Genomic DNA, 25,032 nt, shown 5'->3' on the forward strand with positions numbered 1-25,032 from the left:
TTCGTAAGGATCGGGCCATAATTGCGACCTGTAGAGTGATTACAAATTAACATGGACAGACGGACAGACGGACGGACGGACATACATAGCTAGATCGACTCAGCTCGGCCAGCTAGGAAGATCCATATATACTTTCCTATATGGGAAATCAATATTTCGAGGTGTTACATAATTTTTGGCCCAATCAAACTTATAATACCCCCAACACATAGTGTTGTAGGGTATAAAAATAAAATACTATGTTTATTTTTCTGCACCTGTGCAGTTTCATATATATAAATAGCAAATTTCTTGTTTATATAAAAAATGTTTTTTTCGCAAGTCATAGCATCATCTAGTTAAAATTTTCTAAATTTTAAATGAGACACTACTCTCTCTTCACACCTCTTTGAAAACTTCCATCTTTGTGTCAAAGACAGGCTTTTCATTCATGATTTCATTATCGTATTTTTTCTGTTTTCTAGCTCTGCAAATTTCAAGACAAATTTCTTTGAATAATGAACAGACGGGGAATAAAATAATTGTTGTGAGGCCTAAAATAAACGAATTAATTTAATTTAATTAAATAAATAAAGAAAATAGATACTCACCAACCACAAACAAAATGGGTATAAGCATTTCCATGCCAAACATGGGAACTAGTAACAACATGGATATGCCCAGATACGCTGCAAAGATCGTAGCGGCAAGGGCTGCCAATAGCCAGATGGTTAAAAATAATAGTCGTTTCTATAATAAAAACAAAATCGACGTAAATTTGAGATGTAAATATGTTTGAATGGGAAAATGTAGGATATACCTTAATGGCTCCCAAAATTAATGAGACTGATAGCAGAATACCAACGGCATATTCAATAATTTGAATTATTTTTCTTTGGAACTGATCCGAGTGGTATTCCTCATCTGCAAATAAATGAAAATATTTTATCTTAAAAGGATAACAGAAAATGGAGAAAAGTATGACTATTCCAAAAATCTTTGAACAAATTGTTTAAGGCTCTACATTCTTTTGTTAAAAGCACGACTTTGAATCAAGAATCGGTCGATAAGGGGGAATGTCATATGGATGACAAATTTAAGGGCAAAAGTTGCTTAAAATAACCAAAAAAAAAAAACAAAACAATTAAAAAAGCTGTAAGTTCTGCCGGGCTGAACTTTGAATACCTCCACCATTTGGAACAAATTTGACAATTCTCAAAAACAATAAAATCCGTTAAAAATTCTGTTAAAATCTTAAAAATACCGAATGTATGTGTTATATTAGGGTCTATATGACGACATGGACCTGCATAGGTAACATTTGTCATAAGTCATAACGATATTCAAATGCGAAACTTAAAAAAATCGTTAATAATGTAGCTAAAATCATCAAAATACCGAATATCGGGAAGTACCGTTATATAGGGGCTATACGAAGACGAAGACGTGCACAGACAATTTTCAGTCTTAGGCTGTAGTATCCATTGCGAACTTGAATACCAAATTTGAAACTATTCCGGCAAATTATGTCGCTAAAATCATCAAAATACCGAATATCGGGATGTACCGTTATATGGGGGCTATACGAAGACTTGAACCTGCACAGACAATTTTCTGTCTTAGGCTGTAGTATCCCTTACGAAATTTGAGAAAATTCCGGTGAATAATGTCGCTAAACTAATCAAATTTTCGAATATCGGGAGGTACCGTTATAGGAGGGCTACATCAAAACGTGGACCTACGTGGCCCATTTTCAATAGCAAAAATCCTGCAGACATAACATACATTTGAGTAAAATTTTATCAATCTACTTCAATTCGTTCTGAAGCTAGAGTGATTTCCACAGACGGACATCCCTAAATCGACAAGAATATATATACTTTGTGGGGTCTAAAATGGATATTTCGAGGTGTTGCAAATGGAATGACAAACTTAATATACTCCCCATACTGTGGTGGAGGGTATACAAATCAGTTGGAAGATGTCATAAATCCTTCAAAAACATTAAATAAGTTTGCAATATGATCCGATTTTTAAATTTGTATCCTACAACACTACGTGGTGTGTCATATCTCGTCTCGTCATTCATTGTTCAGGTCGCAGTTATGGATCGATCTTCACAACATTTTGAATGGATTTAGAGTAAGGTATCTATTTTATAGATATATTCTGTTTTTGGAGATAAAGGTTTAAATGGACCAAAAAGTAAGATTTTCAATCGCTATAGAGAAGAAGCCCACAATTTGATGGTCATCGGATAATATTTAGCGGTCGAAACGGGCCAAGAATTTTGAACATAATAGCAAATACCAAAATTTCCTTTCAATTCGATTCAATGGCGAAATCTCAAATACATGAAAAGACAATATCATACCCTTACGTTCATGCTGATTTCGCTGAGCTATATATTCAGATATTGAAAATATAGCAAAAGATAAACTTGAATATTCATTAGCATGACAGATGTCGTAAATGTAGGGGAATTTCCACGACATTTTGCATGGTTTTGTGATTCCGATCAAAAACCACAATAACATCTAACATGGCTTAAGAAGTCCTCTGAGATGTTATTTCAAGAATAAAATGGACCAAAAACATACAGAAACCTAAGATGTACAAATTTTATGTATTTAGTTGTTCCACTGGAGCCAACCACCGATGCTTTATTTTTTTAATTTTTAGAGATCGTGGGTATTTGAAAAATATTGGTTCCAGATGTATGAGGTTTATTTGAAAGTGAACTAAATGTACACATTGTTTAAAAAACCTACACATTTTAGCGTAGTTAATATAGAAGTTTTTGGAACAGTCCATGGTTCTATGGGATAGGTAACTGCATTAATTGAAAATGAAAAAGAAATCGAAAATTAACTAAAAAACATTCATATTTTGCACGATTTTTTAAGTATATCGAATATGTGTCCCAATATATTGATAAATTCGGAAAAATATTAAAAGATAACGACAAATAGGCAATTTCATTGGAAAATGTGGTATTCCCTTCTAAAAATGTCTGCGGCAAAAAATGATTATAAATAAAAACTAAAAAAAGAAGAAACTTGTATGGGCAATTTCAAAGTTTACATCGCAAAGTAACCTAAACAAAGGAGGAAAGTTCTCCCCTCTTCCACATGTTTGAAAATTTCCCTATAGGATTCCTCGGAATCAGCGAATTTAGATATAAAGTGCCTTCAGCAATATTGCAGATCAAAATACGAGCAATATTTCGGTTGAAAACTTTAATCCACAACCGAGTCAACAAAGAGGTCTTTTTAGGCCATATACCCTACACCATCTGTGCATGTCTTTGTATATTTGTTTGTAACATGGAGAAGTAAGCGAGATAGACCCATAGTTACTTTGAGCATCTTCATAGAATCACTTTCTGAGTCGATTTATGCATGCCTGTCTGTCTGTCCGTCCGTTCGTTCATATATTCTTGTGAACAAAGCGTTTATTATCCGATTGAGATGAAATTTTGCAAACAATGTTTGTTTGGCCCAAGGACGAACCCTATTGAGATTGGTGATAATCGGATCAGATTTAGGTATAGCTTCCATATAAATCTTCTACCGATTTCGCATTAATTGTGCCCCAAATGGTCTGTATTTTGGTACATCCCACCCACTTCAGTCTAGAAGCAAGTAAATCAAATTGGGAGAAAATCGGTTCAGATATAGCTATAGCTCCCATATATATGTTTAACCCGATTTGAGGTTTTAAGTATGTGAGGGACTTATGACTTACGTTATATGAACTCCAGAAGAATGATATTTGGACCAGACATCAGATACTGCTCCAAAATACCTCTATCTGTCGAGATCGGTTGAGATTACAATATGGCACCCATCTTAATCCAATATCAGGTTTATTGTACACCAAATGGCCAATATCAGCCCAAATGGACAGAATTTTGACAAAGGTTCAGATATATCTATAGCTCCCATACACATGTTTTATTTGCGGTTTAAAGCCGCTCACAAGCGTAATAAGCATTCCACAAAAATAAACTTTGGTACCAGATAACAGATACAGCTCTGAAAGAAGTGTATCAAATATTGTCAAGATCGGTACAGATTTGGATATAGCTCCCATATATATCCTCAACCGATTTCGGATTAATTGTGCACCAAATAGCCAAAATCACTTCAAATGATCTAAATTTTGGCATATCTGACCGAATTTAGACTTAGAGAACGGCTAAGAATTGGATATAGCTCCATATATATATACTGAATCCGATTTCAAATTTATTGTGCCAACAATGGCCAATATCACCCCAAATAGAGTGAATTTCGGGATGTACGTTTCCATTTTGTGAAACTCGGCTCCGATATATATTTTTATACCCTCCACCACAGTATGGAGGGTATATTAAGTTTGTCATTCCGTCTATAACACCTCGAAATAAACTTTTTAGACCCCACAAAATATTTACATTCTTGATCAGCATAAAATTCTATATCGGTATAGCTATGTCTGTCCGTCTGTGGAAATCAATCTAGCTTTCGAACGAATTAAAGTAGATTGATAAAATTTTACTCAAATGTATATTATGTCTGCAGGACTTTTTATACCCTCCACCATACTATTAACTTTGTCATTCCGTTTGTAACTCCTTGAAATACTCATGTCAGACACAACAAAGTATATATATTCTTCATCAGCGTAAAATTCTAAGTGGATTTAGCGATGTCCGTCTGTCTGTCCGTCTGTCTCTCTGTCTGTCTGTCCGTCTGTCTGTCTGTTGTAATCACGCTATCTTTCGAACGAATTGAGATACAAGGCTAAAATTTTGCGCACAGGTTTATTTTTACAGTAGGCAGGTTAAGTCCGTAAATGGGCCATGTAGGTTTTTCATATTTGTTATTTGAAGTTCGAAATAGATACTACAGCCTAAGACAGAAAATTGTCTGTGCAGGTCCACGTTTTGGTATAGCCCTCATATAACGGTACCTCCCTATATTCGGTATTTTGATGATTTTAGCGACATTATTCTTCGGAATTGTTTCAAATTTGGTGTTTGAAGTTCGAAATGGATACTAAAGCCTATGCCAGAAAAGTGTCTGTGCATGTCCACATTTTGGTATAGCCCCCATATAAAAGTACCTCTCTATATTGTTTCGCATTTGAATATTGTAGTGGCTTATGACAAAAGTTGCTTATGCAGATCCACGTTATCGCTTAGACTCTAATATGACGGCTGCATTTGTTATTTTTAAGATTTTAACAACTTACTGCTTTTTAACATATTTCTACTAGTGCTTATTTCCTGAATGGGGTGCAAATCATACCTGATTTGCAGATTAATTCCATTTTTCTTCGAAAATGAGCAAGGAGTGGCCGCTACATTAACGAGCCGTGCCGATTTTTTCACAGAAGTTTTAAGAGGAGAATATTGGCAACATTTAATTTCAACGCATCGTTATGAATTTTTCACACACTATCTTTCTTGACACACAACTTTTCATTTTTATGTTCTCCATATAATTTCTGTCCTCCGGATAACTATTACCACTGCCAATGTTTACCTGAGTCCAAGCTGCTACGCAAATCTTGAACTTCGATGATTATGAACACCAAACATAGGGCAATAGAAAATCCGCCAATTATCACACATTGCTTGGAAAGAATTTCACTGGTCATGTTTTTTTTTTTTGGTTAGCGGATTTTTCTTCGTACACACAGACCCAGTACAACACGAGCAATATAGCTTACGAATCAAATAACAATAACTAACTAACAGCCGCTATGTTTAAAGTGCAACGGTCAACTGGCTGGCTGCTTAAATGCGTCCGTCGAAGAGATGAAATCGAAGTCGATCGAAAAAAAAGCTACATAAATTGATTGACCTACAAACCAACAAAGCGACAAACTTAACGACAGACAATTCATAAGAAATTTTTGTGTTTTGCACTAAAATCGAAGAACAAGAATCGATTCCAAGTACAATATTGAATGTTTGTGTGTGTGAATGTGTGCTCGAGATAGGGTGGGTAACAATGGTGTCAATGGCCTTTCTTTGTCCCCCCAAAAAAAAAAAATATTTAACTGGATATCAATGCGGAGAAATTAATGTGTAGAACAAATTCAAATATTCTTTTTCATTTCCTTAATTGACAGTTAATGTTATGAGTTGTTGCTTTTGTTGTAGTTGTTGTTTATTGCATATGGCATTTATGACATCCATGTGATTGTAAATAGTAGATTACCATAAGGTTCTTCATAATTTAAGAGAATCACCACTTATGTTAATTAATTACGAAATATTACAAATTGTGAATAACTTAAGGGAAGGGGAGTGGAACGCTGTTGTAAGTATGTAATACCTTAAGATTACACATTTAAGGGGATTTACATCTGTTGAAGGTATTTTCATATACACAAAGATATGATGTTACATATAACGAAGACCTTTAGGAAGGCATGTTATTTTGTAAACCCCCCTTTAGAAGGGTGTTGTAGAGAGAGACTTGTAAAGAATTTAAGGAAACTTAAAAAAAGGAAGTAAAAAAGTTGTAAGTTCCAATACTTGGAAGGATTTTGGCAATTCTCAAAAACAATAAAATCCGTTAAAAATTATGTTAAAATCTTAAAAATGCCAAATGTAGCTATTATATTAGGGTCTATACGACGACATGAACCTGCGTAGGTAACATTTGCCTTAAGCCATTACAATATTCAAATGCGAAACTTAAAAAAATCGGTTATAATGTCTATAAAGTCAAAATACCGAATATTGGGAGGTACCGTTATATAGGGACTATACGAAGACGTGGACCTGCACAGACAATCTCCTATCATAGGCTGTATAATCAATTATGAACATCAAATACCAAATTTGAAAGAATTCCGGGAAATAATGTTGCTAAAATCATCAAAATACCGAATATCGGGAGGTAGCGCTATATGGGGGATACACGAAGACGTGGACCTGCTCAGACAATTTTCTGTCTTAGGCTGTAGTATCCATTACGAACTTCAAATACCAAGTTTGAAACAATTCCGGTGAATAATGTCGCTAAAATCATCAAAATGCCGAATATCGGGAGGTACCGTTATATGGGGTATTCATTAGGAACTTCAAATACCAAATTTGAAAGAATTCCGGTGAAATCAACAAAATACCGAATATCGGGAGGTACGGGGGGGCTATACGAAGACGTTGACCTGCACAGACAATTTTCAGTCTTAGGCTGTAGTATCCATTGCGAAAATTCCGGTGAATAATGTCGCTAAAATCATCAAAATATCGAATATCGGGAGGTACCGTTATATGGGGGCTATACTAAGACGTGGACCTGCACAGATAATTTTCTGTCTTAGGCTGTAGTATCCATTACGAACTTCAAAAACCAAATTTGAAACAATTCCGGTGAATAATGTCGCTAAAATCATTAAAATACCGAATATCGGGAGGTACCGTTCTATGGGGGCTATACGAAGACGTGGACCTGCACAGACGCTTTTCTGTCACAGGCTGTCGATAAAATCATCAAAATATCGAATATCGGGGGTACCGTTATATGGGGCTATACGAAGACGTGGATCAGTATGGCCCATTTTCAATACCAAAAGTCCTGTAGACATACATTTGAGTAAAATTTTATTAATCTACTTCAATTCTTTTGGAAGCTAGAGTGATTTCCACAGACGGATAGACGGACCAACATCGCTAAATCGACAGAGCATTTTATGCTGATCAAGAATATATGTACTTTCTGGGGCCTAAAATGTATAATTCGAGGTGTTACAAACGGAATGACAAAATTAATATACCCTCCATACTATGGTAGAAATTCTTTACCCCTTGTTGGAAAGATATCAGGCCTATATCTATCGCCCTCACACCTAATCTTTTGCTGGAAGAGATATTGAAATGAATGTAGATTATGAAAACGAACGAATGCTTATTTCGCATTTTATGACGTTTTGTTATTAAAAATTTTGAACCTATTGTGGGGAAGGTACCAGAAAGATGCGGATACTTATTTGGTGTGCGAAATTTGAAGATAATCGGACTTTTTGTTCACATTTTATAAGAGTTATAATTATTTTAAATGTTGATCCTTTGTGGGGGAGGTACCAGAAGGAGTGGTCCGTTATCTACCATATTTACAACAGGTCTTGTATTAATAAAAAATATTAGAGTATCAGAAGCAGTGGTTCAATATATTCCATCTCTACACCACATTTTGCTTAAGAAGAAATATTGGGATATTGGAAATTTAAAGAGAATTGGATATTCAATTACCATTTATTGATCGTCTTGACCCTTTATGGGGAAGGTACCAGAAGGAGTGGTCTGACATATTTCATCTTCTTCTGATTATGTGTTGACAGATATATTGCGATGTATCAAGTTTGAAAATAGTCGCATTCTCATTTCTATCGGGACCTGAGTTTATTTTATATGAGTTATATATGAGATATATGTATAAATAATGCAATTTTTTGGGGACGTACCAGAAATATTGAACCCTGTTGAACATTTAGAAAAATCGTAAAATATTTGAAATCAAGGCAAAAATGATACCAAAGCTGGCATGCGTTAAATTCATTTTGTATTTAATCGTTAAATGTTCCGCATTAAGTTTGTCAAAATTAAATTTTTTTAGTAAAATTTCTTTTGCTTTATGAAAACAATCTAAATAAACGCAAGCGTCTTATCAGCGATTCTATGAAGGCACGAGCAACATTTTGAGGCGTTGCTTTATTTTGAGATGCCCAAAGTGCTGGTTCAATATCATAGAAATATGTAATTAGAAACTGATAAGATTTATTAATTGGGGGTCAAAGGGTGGGATATTTTAGAAGAACGGGGCCGACCGTTGAATACCCTACAACACTAAAATAAACGATACAGTTTATATAGGCAAGATACTCGAAAGAATTCCACAAGATATTGTAACAAATAATAAAAGAAAACCATCAGGTTTCATTCTCTAATTTTCGAATAATAGCAACTTTAACTAATTTGCTCATTTCCAATTTATTGGTAGATGTTGCACGTAAATGGTCTTCCTAGATCTGGAACCAATATTTCCCAAAGACCTATAATCTGTCAGAAGTTGCAAAAGATTAACATTTATTATTGGTTTTTGACTGAAACGCATCTATATGAGATACAGACATTTGACAATATTCTTCAACGAAATCAGCGTTAACGAAATAGTCGGAAATGCGTCTTTCCTGTATTTGTGAATTCTCCAAAGAGTCACTGGAATGGACATTTTCGTATTTAGTCTACAAAAGTTGGCAAACTATTTCGCGCATTGAATATTTTTGGATGGCCATCCAAAACTGCCGGCTTTTGCAATGTCCGGTAACCTCCATTCAAATGTGCGTGAGGATCGGGCGATAATTACGACCTGCTGACAATTTTGCAGTTTTTTGGTCCATTTCAACCCCGTAAATATATGGCTATCATCTCCAAAAATAGTAGGCTTCTATTCTGACCCTCATCTTATCTCCATGCAAAATTTCGTAAGGATCGGGCCATAAATGCGATCTGTATATAATATCCTGATATCCTACCTACTTAGTTTTGTTAGCTGTAGAAATATTACCAAATGTTTAATTCAAAATGAAAATATGCCAAAAATATGACAAAATTGAAAAAATATGAGAAAATATTACAAAATCAATATTTTCATCTTTAGAGAGATATTTTATGCGATTTTTAGACGTTTTTCCTTTCCTGCCAAGAGGCCATTCTGAATTAATGAGAACTGTCGAAATCAGTTCAGCCGCTCTCGACATATATGAGATCTTTCAAGCATATCTTCTTTGATAGACATATATATCGCATATATTTGCTATATATATTCGAATTTTTGCATCTTAACATCAATGTAAAGGTCAGAAGTAACCTTGTCATGGCTTTGTGATTTCGCCGGGATTTAAAATATTCGCGGTTTAATGAAAAATTTTAAATTTTTTTAACACAAAATATATGGTCTATTTTACCCGCTAAATATTATCCGATGACCACCCAAATTGGTAGGCTTCTTCCCCGTCCTAAACTCTAGCTACATGCGAAATTGGTCTATAATTGCGACCTGTATAGCTACTGCAAAATCCGACATTTTTTCAGTATTTGGTCCATTTCAACCCCTAAACATTTGGCGATCATGTCCAAAAGAAATAGGCTTCTATTCTGACCCTAGCCCCACCTCCATTCTAAATTTCGTGAAGATCGGGCCATAATTGCGACCTGTAGAGTGATTACAAATTAACATGGACAGACGGACAGACGGACGGACGGACATACATAGCTAGATCGACTCAGCTCGGCGAGCTAGGATGATCCATATATACTTTCCTATGTGGGAAACCAATATTTCGTGGTGTTACATAATTTTTGGCCCAATTAAACTTATAATACCCCCAACACATAGTGTTGTAGGGTATAAAAAGAATGAAATACCAAGAATAAAAATTTGATAAGCAGAACACTTAACTTTTCCAAAAAAATCCCAAAATCAACTTAGGCCGTTGTGTGTGATATCTAGACTCAGTACCAATTTTTGTTTAAATCATTGTCATATTTGCATTCTTGTGTCAGTTTATTATAAACCTTTAAAGGTAAAACAACTACCTACAATCTAAATTTCTATTCTGAGTTGACCAAAAAAATATTATATTTCAATTCTTATCAAACAAAAAATTTCGCACAAAAAATATGAATACTCTTACAAAACAGAATTTAATAATTGGCTTATCTGCATTGTCGTTTTGCGTTGCAATAGTTTTAAAGGAATTTGAAAATCGCAAAATATTGAAAGAATGTAAGTTGAAAATATTTAAGCACATTTTGGAACCTATTTGGCAATTTTCAAAAAAAATAAATCCGTTAAAAATTCTGTTATAATCTTGAAAATATCGAATCTAGCCGTATATTAGGGTCTATACGACGACGTGGACCTGCATAGGCAACTTTTGTCACAAGCTATTACAATATTCAAATGCGATACTTAAAAACAAACTGTTTATAATGTAGCCAAAATCATCAAAATACCGAATATAGTGAGGCACCGTTACATGGGGGCTATACGAAAACGTAGACCTGCACAGACAATTTTCTGGCATAGGCTGCTGTATCCATTACGAACTTCAAATGCGAAATTTGAAACAATTCCGGGAAATAATGTCGCTAAAATCATCAAAATACCGAATATCGGAAGGTACCGTTATATGGGGGCTATAAGAAGACGTGGACCTGCACAAACATTTTTCTCTCATAGGCTGTAGTATTCATTGCGAACTTCAAATACCAAATTTGAAAGTATTCCGGTCAATAATGTCGCTTAAATTATCAAAATACCGAATATCGGGGGTACCGTTATATGGGGGCTATACGAAGTCGTGGAGCTGCACAGATAATTTTCTGTTACAGGCTGTAGTATCCATAACCAATTTCAAATACCAAATTTCAAACAATTCCGGTAAATAATGACGCTAAAATCATCAAAATACCGAATAACGGAGGGTACCGTTATATGGGGGCTATACGCAGACGTGGACCCACACAGACAGTTTTCTGCCATAGGCTGTAGTATCTATTATGAACTTCAAATGCGAAATTTGAAATAGTTTCGGTAAATAATGCCGCTAAAATCATCAAAATGCCGAATATCGGGAGGTACCGTTATATGGGGGCTATACGAAGACGTGGACCTACATGGCTCGTTTTCTGTCGTAGGATGTAATATCTGTTACGAACTTCAAATACCAAATTTGAAGCTATTCAGGTAAATAATGTCGCTAAAATCATCAAAATAACGAATATCGGGAGGTACCGTTATATGGGGGCTATATGAAGACGTGGACCTGCACAGACAATTTAGTAGTATTCATTACGAAATTCAAATACTAAATTTGAAATAGTTCCGGAAAATAATGTCTCTAAAATCATCAAAAAAAAAAACAATATCGGGAGGTATTGTTATATGAGGGCTATACGAAGACGTGAACCTACATGGCTCATTTTCTGTCTTAGGATGTAGCATCTGTTTCGAACTTCAAATACCAAATTTGAAACAATTCCGTTGGAAAACGTCGTTAAAATCATTAAAATAGCGAATATCGGGAGGTACCGTTATATGGGGGCTATACGAAGACGTGGACCTACATGGCCCATTTTCAATGCCACGTGTCCTGCAGACATAGTACACATTTGAGTAAAATTTTATCAACCTGCTTCTTTTCGTTCGGAAGCTAGAGTGATTTCCACAGACGGATAGGCGGACATTTCTAAATCGACATAGAATTTTGTGCTGATCAAGGTCTAAAATGTATATTTCGAGGTGTTACAAACGGAATGACAAACTTAATATACCCTCCATACTATGATGAAGGGTATAAAAAACATAAATATATAAAAATTTTGGTGGATCTTCTCTTCAACTTCCAATTTTTCTTTTTTACTAAATCACAAAAGTTCTCCAAAACCTCTCCTTCATATTTTTAGCATCTTTCAACCACAATACCCCGAATGATGATGATGATGACCAAGTGGCTCTAAAGATAGCTATATGCTCTGGAGCAATCATTGTTTGTCTTCTGCAAATCTGGGGTACTTTAAGGGTAAGAAATCACACAATTGAATAAGTGGGAGCAAAATAAACCTAGAAATATACTCCTTAGCATCCACTGGCCTTGATACCCTTTATTCCATGCATCATTTGGGCAATAGGTTACACGGTACTGAACAATACATTTAATTTCATGTGGATGCGGTATGACCACTTTCCATTCATATTGAGTAATGTGTTGGTTGTTGGTATGCTTATTTAAATAATTATTTTAAATTTAACAACAAAAAACACATTTAAATTGTTATCTATTTATATTTATTTTGCAGGAATGGAAGTCCTTGCCTTATACACAACATGCTCTTTCGTTCGTCATCTGTGGAATGAAAAGAAGAAAAAGTCAGTGGAAAAACAAAATCCGAATTACTATGACAAGGTGTGAATTTTTCATTTCCGAGAGCCTTGGAGAGAACTTTGAAACGAATCAACGAACAAAAATTAAAGGAATAAATTGAAAAATTTTTGGTCGTCGATTATAAATAAAAACGATTGAACCAATACATTCCCTTGCCACGCTATGTCTATGTCGATTTAACGATGTCCGTTCGTCTATCGATTTGTCCTTCTGAGGAAATCACTCTAGCTTCGGAACAAAATGAAGTAGGTTGATAAAATTTCACTCAAATGTGTATTATGTCAGAATTTTTGGTATTGAAAATGGGCCATGTAGGTCCACGTTTTGATATAGTCCCCATATAATGATACCTCCCTATTTATACCCTACAACACTATGTGTTGGGGGTATTATAAGTTTGATTGGGCCAACAATTATGTAACACCTCGAAATATTCGTTTCCCACATAGGAAAGTATATAGGGATCTTCCTAGCTCGCCGAGCTGAGTCGAACTAGCTATGTATGTCTGTCCGTCCGTCTGTCCATGTTAATTTGTAATCATTCTACAGGTCGCAATTATGGCCCGATCGTCACGAAATTTAAAATGTAGGTGGGGTTAGGGTCAGAATAGAACCCTATTTCTTTTGAATGGACCAAAAACTGAAAAATATCCTGATTTTGCAGTTGCTCTACAGGTCACAATTATAGACCAATCGAAGCGAAAGTTTGCATGGGGCTATAGCTTTGGGCTGGGCAGAGACTTTCCAATTTTGATGGTCATCGGGTAATATTTAGTGGTTGAAATAGGCCATAGCATTTATGATAAATAATTTTTTAATGCCTGCGATGTCTCAAATAGACGAAAAGGTCAATTCTGACCGTTATGTAGATGCCGATAGTAAATATATCCGATATATATATAGCGAAATATATACAATGTATATATACAAAGGAAGGGGATGTTAGCTAGAATGCTTATATCTCCAGAATGGCTGGAGCAATTTTGACAAATTTTGTCAATTCAGAATGCCCTCTTGGCACAAAGGAATAAACTCTAAAAAATCACATAAAAAGATGCCAATAATGATGTTAAAATAGATTTTGTAGTATTTTGTGACATTTTTATACCCTACACCACATAGTGGTAAGGGTATTATGTCTTTGTGCATTTGTTTGTAACATGGAGAAGGAAACGAGATAGACCCATAGTTACTTTTGAGAACCTTCATAGAATCATTTTCTGAGTCGATTGATGTCAGTCTGTCTGTCCATGTATTCTTGTGAACAAAATGCAGGTCGCATTTATTATCCGATTGAGATGAAATTTTCCAAACAATATTTTTTTGGCCCAAGGACGAACACTATTGAAATTGGATGAGAGTCGGATCAAATTTAGATATAGCTCCCATATATATCTTCAGTCGATTTCGGGTTAAATGTGCACCAAATGTCCACTATCAGTCCAAATTACCTGAATTTTGGCACACCCAACCGAGTTCGCCCTAGAAGCAATTATATCAAATTTGGAGAAAATCGGTTCAGATATAGCTATAGCTCCCATATATATCTTTCATCCGATATGATCTTTAAGTCCCTCACATTCCTACTATGCACTCCACAACCGTGATATTTGGTACCAGGTATTAGATGGAGCACAGAAATAGCTGCTTTAAATTTTATCGAAATCGGTTCAGATTTGGATATAGCTCCCATATATATCTTCATCCGATTTCAGGTTAATTGACCACCAAATGGCCAATATCAGCCCAAATGGCCCGAATTTTGGCACATGTGACCGAGATTAGCCTTAAAGCAAATACAACAAATTTGGAGAAAATCGGTTCAGATATAGCTATAGCTCCCGTATATATGTTTTATCCGACTTGGTGTTTAAGCCTTTCACATTCGTAATATGCACTCCACAAGAATGATATTTCGTACCAGATATAAGATACATCCCAGAAATAGCTGTTTGTAATTTTATCGAAATCGGTTCAGATTTGGATATAGCTCCCATATATATATATATATATTCATCCGATTTCGGGTTAAATGTGCACTAAATGGTCAATATCAGCCCAAATCACCTGAATTTTCGTGCATAAGACCGAATTCAGTCTAGAAGCTAATACGTAAAATTTGGAGAAATCCGGTTCAGAGATAGCTATAGTTCGTAAAATGCACAATAGAATTAGATAGATTTTGATTTTGTACCAAATATCTCATAGAGCTCTGAATGCCCTGTATAAACCTTTTTACGAGAGCTCTACTAAATATGCATAGTGGTGTAGGGTATCATATAGGCCCCGCCCGACTTTTGAGCTTTCCTTACTGGTTTCATATTTTTTATCGCATGCGATTTTTATACCCTACACCACAATGTGGTCAGGGTATTATGTCTTTGTGCATTTGTTTGTAACAGGCAGAAGGAAACGAGATAGACCCATAGTTCCTTTTGATGATCTGCATAGAATCACATTCTGAGTCGATTTATGCATGTCCGTCCGTCCGTCCGTCCGTCTGTCTATGTATTTTTGTAAACAAAGTACAGGTCGCATTTATTGCCCGATCCAGATGAAATTTTACACAGATCATTTGTTTGGTCCAAGGACGAACCCTATTGAAATTGGAAATGATCGGTAAAAATTTAGATATAGCTCCCATATATATCTTCGTCCGATTTGCCTTTTATTGTGCACCAAACGTGTAATATCAGCCCGAATTGTATGGAATTCTGCATATACACCCAGATTAGGCCTGAAAATATGTATGCCAAATTTGATCGAAATCGGTTCAGATATAGCTATAGCTCCCATATATATTGTTCATCCGATTTGTTATTTTTGTCCACCGCCGCCGTAATATGCACTCTGCAACAACAATATTTGGGGAAATATATCAAATACAGCTCAGAAATACATTTGCTAAATTTTATCGAGATCGGTTCAGATTTGGATATAGCTCCCATATATAGCTTCGTCCGATTTACCTTTTATTGTGCACCAAACGTCTAATATTTGTCCAAATAGGATGGAATTTGGCACTTACGACTGGATTGAGTCTAGAAGCTAGTATGTCAAATTTGGTGAAGATCGGTTCAGATATAGCAATAGCTTCCATATATATTATTCATCCGATTTGTTATAATTGTTACCCACAGACGTAATATGCACTCCGTAACAACGATATTCAGGGAAATATATCAAATATAGCTCAGAAATATCTTTGCCCAATTTTATCGAGATCGGTTCAGATTTGGATATAGCTCCCATATATATCTTTATCCGATTTCAAATTAATTGTGCACCAAATGGGCAATACAATTCCGAATTTAAAAGATACAAATGCTTCGGCATATTTAGTCCTTTGAACTTTAAATTATAATTATTATCATAGCGTGTATGATTGAATTCTCCCATAAAAACTTTTAATTGTTATGTGGAGCTCTACTAAATTAGCAAAGTGGTGTAGGGTATCATAAAGTCGGCCCCGCCCGACTTTAAGACTTTCTTTACTGGTTTCAATTTGACTTATAATATTGAAGTGTATATTTATACCCTACAACACTATGTGTTGGGGGTATTATAAGTTTGATTGGGCCAAAAATTATGTAACACCTCGAAATATTGATTTCCCACATAGGAAAGTATATATGGATCTTCCTAGCTCGCCGAGCTGAGTCGATCTAGCTATGTATATCCGTCCGTCCGTCTGTCCGTCTGTCCATGTTAATTTGTAATCACTCTACAGGTCGCAATTATGGCCCGATCTTCACGAAATTTAGAATGTAGGTGGGGTTGAGGTCAGAATAGAACCCTATTTCTTTTGGAGATGATCGCCAAATGTTTAGGGGTTGAAATGGACCAAAATGTCGGATTTTTCAGTAGCTATACAGGTCGCAATTATAGACCAATCGACGCGGAATTTCGCATGTAGCTAGAGTTTAGGGCAGGGAAGAAGCCTACCAATTTGGGTGGTCATCGGATAATATTTAGCGGGTAAAATAGACCATATCTTTTGTGTTGAAAAAATGCAACATTTTTCATTAAACCGCGAATATTTGAAATCCCGGCTAAATCACAAAGCCATGACAAAGTTACTCCTGATCTTTACATTGATGTTAACATCCAACAAATCGGATATATAGCAAAATATGTGCGATATATATGTCTATCAAAGAGGATATGCTTGAAAGATCTCTTATATGTCGAGAACGGCTGAATTGATTTCGACAGTTCTCATTAATTCAGAATGGCCTCTTGGCAGGAAAGAAAAAACGTCTAAAAAATCGCATAAAAATATCTCTCTATAGATGAAAATATTGATTTTGTAATATTTTCTCATATTTTTTCAATTTTGTCATATTTTTAACATATTTTCATTTTGAATTAAACATTTGGTAATATTTCTACAGCTAATAAAACTAAGTAGTAAGGATATCATATACAGATCGCATTTATGGCCCGATCCTTACGAAATTTTGCATGGGGATAAGATGAGGGTCAGAATAGAAGCCTACTCTTTTTGGAGATGATCGCCATATATTTAGGGGTTGAAATGGACCAAAATTTGTCAACAGGTCGTAATTATTGCCCTCACGCACATTTGAATGGTGGTTACCGGACATTGCAAAAGCCAAGCAGTTTTGGATGGCCATCCCAAAAATATTCAATGTGTGAAATAGTTTGCCAACTTTTGTAGACAAAATACGAAAAAGTCCATTCCGGTGACTTTTTGGAGAATTCACAAATACAGGAAAGACGCACTTCTGACTATTTCGTTAGCGCTGATTTCGTTGCGTTTCAGCCAAAAACCAATAATAAATGTTAATCTTTTGCCACGTCTGAGGGATTATAGGTCTTTGGGAAATATTGGTTCCAAATCTAGGAAGACCATTTACGTGCAACATCTACCAATAAATTGGAAATGAGCAAATTAGTTTAAGTTGCTATTATTCGAAAATTAGAGAACGAAACCTGATGGTTTTCTTTTATTATTTGTCACAATATCTTGTGGAATTCTTTCGAGTATCTCGCCTATATAAACTGTATCGTTTATTATAGTGTTGTAGGGTATTCAACGGTCGGCCCCGCTCGACTGTAGCCTTTGCTTACTTGTTTGTAATAATTTTTCACTTTAAAACACAGGTTGGGGTTATTATTTATCGTTCGATCCACACGAATTTTTTCACAAAGGTAGGGTTAGATGTTATGATGTCCGCAATATATTTAGGAGTTGAAATGGACCAGCACCTCAAAATGTTCCTGATTTTGCAGCCGTTATAAAGGCCACAAATAGAAACCAAAGGACAAGAAATTTGGCATGAAGATATAATTTAAGACAGCGGGTTGAATGGACCACTACTTTTGTGTAAAAAATTACTTACAGGCGATATCCGAAATACACAATAGGCGAACTTCTGGCTTTTTTGCTGATTTCGTTGACGAATAGAGCCAAATATCGTAGACAAGCAAATCATATAGATGAGTCTAAATTTGGAGACACAGAGGGGCATCTTGCTTTTGGAGATGATCGCAAAATATTTAGGGGTTCAAATGAACAAAAAACAGAAAAAATCCTGATCACACAATTGAAGCCAATCGACACGCCTGAGAAGATAGTTAAGCACAGGGAAGAATTCTAGCATTTTGGATGACCATTGGACTATATTTAGCCGTAAAATGGACCACAAAAACTAACAGCACGATAGAGTGCAAAAATAATGGGAAAATGTCCCCGGTCAAAATACTGAGGGTGCTCCGTGACATAATTTCAAAAGCGAAGTCTTCCAAAATGGATTTGGACATGAGGAGGCTTCTAACATATTGTAGTGTTGTAGCGTAACACATGGTTGGCCCCGCACGACTATAGCCTTGCTTACTTGATTTAATTTGACTTCTAATATTGAAGTGTATATTTTGTAATATTTTTTCACTTTATAACACAGGTTTGGGTTATTATTTATATACAGATTGAAATTATCGTTCGATCCCCACGCAATTTTTCAAAAAGGTAGAGTTAGGCTCAGAAGGTCTAAGCCTATTGTTTTCAAAGATGTCCGCATTATATTTAGGAGTTGAAATGAACCAACAACGAAAAATTTTCCTGATTTTGCAGCCGAAATAGAAACCAAAGGACTCTAAATCTCGCATGAAGTTAGAGTTTAGGACAGCGGGTAGAATGGATCACTACTTTTGTGTGAAAAAAAAACCAAAAACAGAAAAATATTCCTGATCACACAATTGAAGCCAATCGATACGCCTGAGAAGAGAGTTAAGGACAGGGAAGAAGTCCTAGCATTTTAGATGACAATTAGATTATATTTAGCTGTAAATTGACCACAACAACTAACACCACGACGAAGTGCGCAATATGTCCCTGTGTTCTATGACATATTTCAAAAGCGAAATCTTCCAAAATAGATTTGGACATAAGGGGGCTTCTAATATATTTTAGTGTTGTAGGGTATCACATGGTCGGCCCCGCACGACTATAGCCTTTGCTTACTTGTTTTATGCTGATTTCGTTGACGAATATGGCCAACCATCGTAGACAAGCAAATCATATAGATGAGTCTAAATTTGGAGGTACAGAGGGACCTTTTGCTTTTAGAGGTGATCGCAAAATATTTAGGGGTTCAAATGAACCAAACACAGAACAATTTTCTTGATCACACAATTGAAACCAAACGACACCGAATTTTTCATAAGAGGAGAGTTAAGGACAGGTAAGAATTCTAGCATTTTGGATGACCATTGGATTATATTTAATTGTAAAATGAACCACAAAAACTAACACGACGGAGTGCGTAAATATTGGTCAATTGTCCCTGATAAAAATGCTAAGAGTAATATCCGGGAAGTGCTCTATGACATAATTTCAAAAACGAAATCTTCCAAAACGGATTTGGGCATAAAGGGGCTTCTAACATATTGTAGTGTTGTAGGGTTTCACATGCTCGGTCCCGCAAAATGTTTTTCGAGAGTTTTTAACCATATTTTAGAAAATTGACCACGTCAGAGGATGGAGCATACGGCTGATGACATTAGCCGTTCCATACCGTATTCTTTCAGCCATACATCAAATTACAAAACCTATTTTACTTTATCGTTATTTAATTATCACAATTTACATAGCTTCAAAAGTCTTATCAACTTTCATGAACAATATTTTATGGCATCATTTCTCTTTTAAATACATACATTTGTAATGATAAGATTTACACATTGGAAGTCAAAAGCTGAGATTTAAAAAAAAATTAGAAAATATAAATAAAAAGAAAAAAAGTTAAAAAGCAGTAAATTCGGCCAGGCCGAACTTTGAATACCCTCCACCATTTGGAACAAATTTGGAAATTTTCAAAAAATAAAAAATAAACAAAAAATTAAAAATACCGAATAAAGCCGTTATGTTGGGGTCTATACGACGTGGACCTACATAGACATTGTTTGTCATAAGCCATTACCATATTCAAATTCGAAACTTGAAATAAACGGTGAATAATGTAGCTAAAATCATCAAAATGCGGTACATAGAGAGGTACCGTTATATCGGAGCCGTGCGAAGACTTGGACCAGCATAGACAATTCTGTCACAGGCTGTAGCATCCATTACGAACTTCAAATACGACATCTCAAACAATTTCGGTGGGTATTGTACCTAAAATCGTCAAAATACTGAATATAGGAAGATACTGATATATGGGGCCTATACGAAGACCTGGACCTGCATAGACAATTTCCTGTCACAGACTGTAGTTCCCATTACGAGCTCTAAATGTCGCTAAAAATCACCAAAATACCGAATATCGGGAGGTATCGTTATATGGGGGCTATATGAAAACGTGGTCCTACATGGCCCATTTACGAACTTAACCTGCCTACTGGCAAAATAGACATGTGTGCAAAAATTTAGCCTTCTATCTCAATTCGTTCGAAAGATAGCGTGATGACAACAAACGGACAGACAAGCAGATAGACAGACGGACGGACATCGCTAAATCGACTTAAAATTTTACGCTGATCAAGAATATATATACTTTGTTGGATCTGACATGAGTATTTCGAGGAGTTACAAGCGGAATGACAAAGTTAATATACCCTCCATAGTATGGTGGGGGGTATAAAAACACACTAAAATAGTAAGACAAAAGATTATTTGTCAATAATTAAATACCAAGAATCCAAATTTTGATAAGGAAAATACTCAAAATTTTTATGGTTCAAACCACCAGTCTTAGTGCCATCTGGCACTTTGTTTAAATCAATGTCATATTTGCATTCTTGTCAGTTCATTATCAATCTTTAAAGGGAGTACAAGCGCGTGCTATTAAATTTTTATTTTATTCTATAACAATATTGGCTTTCTTATCAAAAGGAATCTGTATAGGACACAAAATGAACACCCTTACAGTACAGAATTTAATAATTGGCTTATCTGTATTATCATTTTCGATTGCAATAACTGTTCTGCAGTTTGAAAACTTGCGAATATGGAGAGAGTGTAAGTAAAAATTACTTAAAATTGAAAAAAAAAAATACAATTTTCTGTAAGAGATGAAGCTATATGGTACATTCACGCACCAACTTGAAAAAAAAAACTACAAAAATTTTAACAAAAATATTTTTTTTGCGTTTTTATTTCGTCAAAATCGATACAGGAATTTTGTTGACATATAGTATAAACAAGGATTTTATGTCGTTGGTGGTTTTTTACGTTGGAGAAATTTTACGTAGAACGTTTTTGAATTTGACGTCATCTCCCTAAATTGAGATTCCATGGAGCTATTTTGTATACAATCAGATTTAGTTCTTCTTTGACCCTTAAACTATTTTAATTTTACAGACTTCTCGAACTTTGGGGTATTCTGAGACCTATATTGAAATTTTATTGTGAAGAATTTCGTAAAGCATTTTACGATCTCCTCTTAATAGTGTTTTTCGAAAAAGAACCTAAAATAACCCTTCGATGACTAAATGAGGGGTAAATTTTTTCCGAAGAAATATAATAGAATTTTCACCAACAATATTGCCCAAGACACTATACACCTAAAATCCATGGATTACAAGAAATTTTTTACTCCAATATTTGAAAATTTTTCAAAATTTAAAATTGGTTACCGCCGGATGTAAACTTTTAGGACGCCGATAAACACGATTCATATTTTAAGCTCTACTTTTTTTAATCTACCTAATTTTCCTTTCATTTCTTTTTTGTCACTCAGTGTTTTTAGAGGAGAGTGACAGCTACTTCGTATGGGCTGTTTAGAAAAATCTAAAAGAACATTTAACAAGTGTAAAAGCTGTAAGTTCGGCCGGGCCGAACTTTGAATACCCTCCACCATTTGGAACGAATTTGGCAATTTTCAAAAAGAAAAAAAATTAAATCCGTTAAAAATTCTGTTAGAATCTTAAAAATACCGAATGTAGCCATTATATTAGGGTCTATATGACGAGGTGGACTTTTGTCATAAGCCATTACAATATTCAAATGCGAAATCTGAACAAAACAATTCGGTGAATTATTTAGCTATAACCATTATATGGGGGCTATACCAAAACGTGGACCTGCGCAGACAATTTTCTGTCATAGGCTGTAGTATCCATTACGAACTCAAATAACAAGTAAAAAAACATTTAGTACGGCAGGGCCAAACTTTTGATTTCCTCAAACTTTGCGTAAAGAAAACGTATTTATATAAAAAGTATCTGAATTCAAAAGTGTTCCACCATAAACTACAAATACCAATAATACCGTCTGGATTATGCTGTTAAACTTTTCAAAAAACCATATAACCCACTTTATGGCTTTTTGAAAAGTTTAACAGCCGTTATATAGGGGCCATACCAAAACGGCAACCTCTACAGACAATTTTACACTTCAAGGATAGTCATCTACCAAATCTTCTAAAATATCCGATTTGCAACAATTTTGAGGAAAAATGTGACTAGAATTATCAAAATACCGTGGACTAAATATTCAAAGTTCTGCCACCGGAGCTAGAACCCATTACGAGCTACAAGTACCAATTTTTGGACAAACCCTTGGAAAAATGCGGAAAAAATCATTAATATCGGAAGGTACCGTTATATGGAGGCTATACAAAAACATGGACCTATAGATACAATGTTTCGTCACCGGAGGCAGAACCCATTACGACCGACAAGTACCAATTTGAAAGAAAATCGTGAAAAAATGTTGCGAAAATAATCAAAATCGTCGGCTATACCAAAACCGATATATCTCATTTTTAATACCAACCATCCTAGATACAATACAAATTGTTCTGCCAAATTTTGAAGCTCTACGTCAAATAATGTGGGCTGTATCGTGATTTCAACAGACGGACATACGACCAATATTCCCGCCTTATAGACTCAATTCGCCCATGTTTAAAGTATTTTGTTTCAATAATTTTAATTTCAATTTTCTCTTAAAAAAAATCTCCAATACATTTTCAGCACCCACCAAATACAATGCGATGTATGATGAACATATAGCTCTGAAACTGGCAAAATGTGCAGGTGCAATCACTGTTTGCCTTCTGTATGATATCACTAAATTGAATTATTTAGAAGAAAATAAATCTATAAAATTGTTCCGCAGAAACGTCCAGTGGCCTTGATTCCGTTTATCCTGTGCGTTATTGGTACGATAGGTTTCACCCTTCTGTACAATGGATTCAATTTCATGTGGATGCAGTACGGCCACTTTCCATTTGTGATGAGCATTATGTTGGTTATTGGTGAGTTACTGAAAATTTGAGTTCACTATTTTTTTTTAATTGATTTTTTTTTTTTTTTGTAGGAATGGAAGTGCTTGCTTTATACACCATATGTTCATTGTTTCATCAAATGTGGATTGAAAAGAAGAAACAGACAGTGAGAAAACAAAATCCTAATTACTATGACAAAGTGCGAATACTTATTCTCGAAACGTTTGGATTTATATATCAATCAAATATGAAATTTGATAACGAATAAAAACTAAACAATTAAAATTAATGTGTGATTGACCGAAACCAAGTTTTTATACAATTAGAAATAAAAATAATAATAATAATAATAACAATAATAATAATAATAATAATAATAATAATAATAATAATAATAATAATAATAATAATAATAATAATAATAATAATAATAATAATAATAATAATAATAATAATAATAATAATAATAATAATAATAATAATAATAATAATAATAATAATAATAATAATAATAATAATAATAATAATAATAATAATAATAATAATAATAATAATAATAATAATAATAATAATAACAATAATAATAATAATAACAATAATAATAATAATAATAATATAAACAAGTAAGCAAAGGCTACAGTCGAGCGGGGCCGACCGTTGAATACCCTACAACACTATAATAAACGATACAGTTTATATAGGCGAGATACTCGAAAGAATTCCACAAGATATTGTGACAAATAATAAAAGAAAACCATCAGGTTTCGTTCTCAAATTTTCGAATAATAGAAACTTGAACTAATTTGCTCATTTCCAATTTATTGGTAGATGTTGCACGTAAATGGTATTCCTAGATCTGGAACCAATATTTCCCAAAGACCTATAATCTCTCAGAAGTGGCAAAAGATTAACATTTATTATTGGATTTTGACTGAAACGCATCTATATGAGATACAGACATTTGACTACATTCTTCAACGAAATCAGCGTTAAAAAATAGTCAGAAGTGCGTCTTTCCTGTATTTGTGAATTCTCCAAAAAGTCACTGGAATGGACATTTTCGTATTTTGTCTACAAAAGTTGGCAAACTCCTTTACACATTGAATATTTTTGGATGGCCATCCAAAGCTGCTTGGCTTTTGCAATGTCCGGTAACCCCCATTCAAATGTGCGTGAGGATCGGGCGATAATTACGACCTGGTGACAATTTTGCAGTTTTTTGGTCCATTTCAAACACTATATATTTGGCGATCACCTCCAAAAAGAGTAGGCTTCTACCCTGACCCTCATCTTATCCCCATGCAAAATTTCGTAAGGATCGGGCCATAAATGCGATCTGTATATGATATCCTGATATCCTAACTACTTAGTTTTGTTAGCTGTGGAAATATTACCAAATGTTTAATTC

At 34.8% G+C, this 25,032-nt stretch overlaps 2 protein-coding genes and 1 long non-coding RNA gene across 3 annotated transcripts; 2 read left to right on the forward strand and 1 right to left on the reverse strand.

Moving 5' to 3' along the window:
* Positions 1 to 274: 274 nt before the first annotated feature.
* On the reverse strand, positions 275 to 5,772 carry LOC105261792 (uncharacterized). The gene is made up of 4 exons (XM_011294128.3): positions 5,511 to 5,772; positions 800 to 903; positions 591 to 729; positions 275 to 533 (listed from the first exon to the last, which is right to left on the reverse strand). Exons 1-4 carry the CDS (start codon positions 5,623 to 5,625, stop codon positions 379 to 381), a joined length of 513 nt encoding a protein of 170 aa, XP_011292430.1. The 5' UTR covers positions 5,626 to 5,772; the 3' UTR covers positions 275 to 378.
* A 4,837-nt stretch (positions 5,773 to 10,609) lies between these two features.
* Positions 10,610 to 13,034, forward strand: LOC101895837 (uncharacterized). The gene is made up of 4 exons (XM_005183262.4): positions 10,610 to 10,769; positions 12,452 to 12,567; positions 12,628 to 12,763; positions 12,845 to 13,034. Exons 1-4 carry the CDS (start codon positions 10,664 to 10,666, stop codon positions 12,955 to 12,957), a joined length of 471 nt encoding a protein of 156 aa, XP_005183319.1. The 5' UTR covers positions 10,610 to 10,663; the 3' UTR covers positions 12,958 to 13,034.
* Positions 13,035 to 23,461: 10,427 nt separating this feature from the next.
* Positions 23,462 to 23,913, forward strand: LOC131801412 (uncharacterized). The gene is made up of 2 exons (XR_009341822.1): positions 23,462 to 23,654; positions 23,717 to 23,913. It is a non-coding gene; the product is annotated as an uncharacterized LOC131801412 (long non-coding RNA).
* The last annotated feature ends 1,119 nt before the right edge of the window (positions 23,914 to 25,032 follow it).

This window comes from Musca domestica, unplaced genomic scaffold, assembly GCF_030504385.1.
Source record: "Musca domestica strain aabys unplaced genomic scaffold, Musca_domestica.polishedcontigs.V.1.1 16, whole genome shotgun sequence".
Classification (NCBI taxonomy): Eukaryota; Metazoa; Arthropoda; class Insecta; order Diptera; family Muscidae; genus Musca; species Musca domestica.

Coding starts and splice junctions, on each gene's coding strand:
- LOC101895837 (XM_005183262.4), top strand. CDS start 10,664: ATGAATACTCTTACAAAACAGAATTTAATAATTGGCTTATCTGCATTG. Junction 10,770..12,451: donor TCGCAAAATATTGAAAGAAT/GTAAGTTGAAAA, acceptor TCATATTTTTAG/CATCTTTCAACCACAATACC. Junction 12,764..12,844: donor GAGTAATGTGTTGGTTGTTG/GTATGCTTATTT, acceptor TTTATTTTGCAG/GAATGGAAGTCCTTGCCTTA.
- LOC105261792 (XM_011294128.3), bottom strand. CDS start 5,625: ATGACCAGTGAAATTCTTTCCAAGCAATGTGTGATAATTGGCGGATTT. Junction 730..799: donor TAATTTTGGGAGCCATTAAG/GTATATCCTACA, acceptor TTTTTATTATAG/AAACGACTATTATTTTTAAC. Junction 534..590: donor ACCCATTTTGTTTGTGGTTG/GTGAGTATCTAT, acceptor CGTTTATTTTAG/GCCTCACAACAATTATTTTA.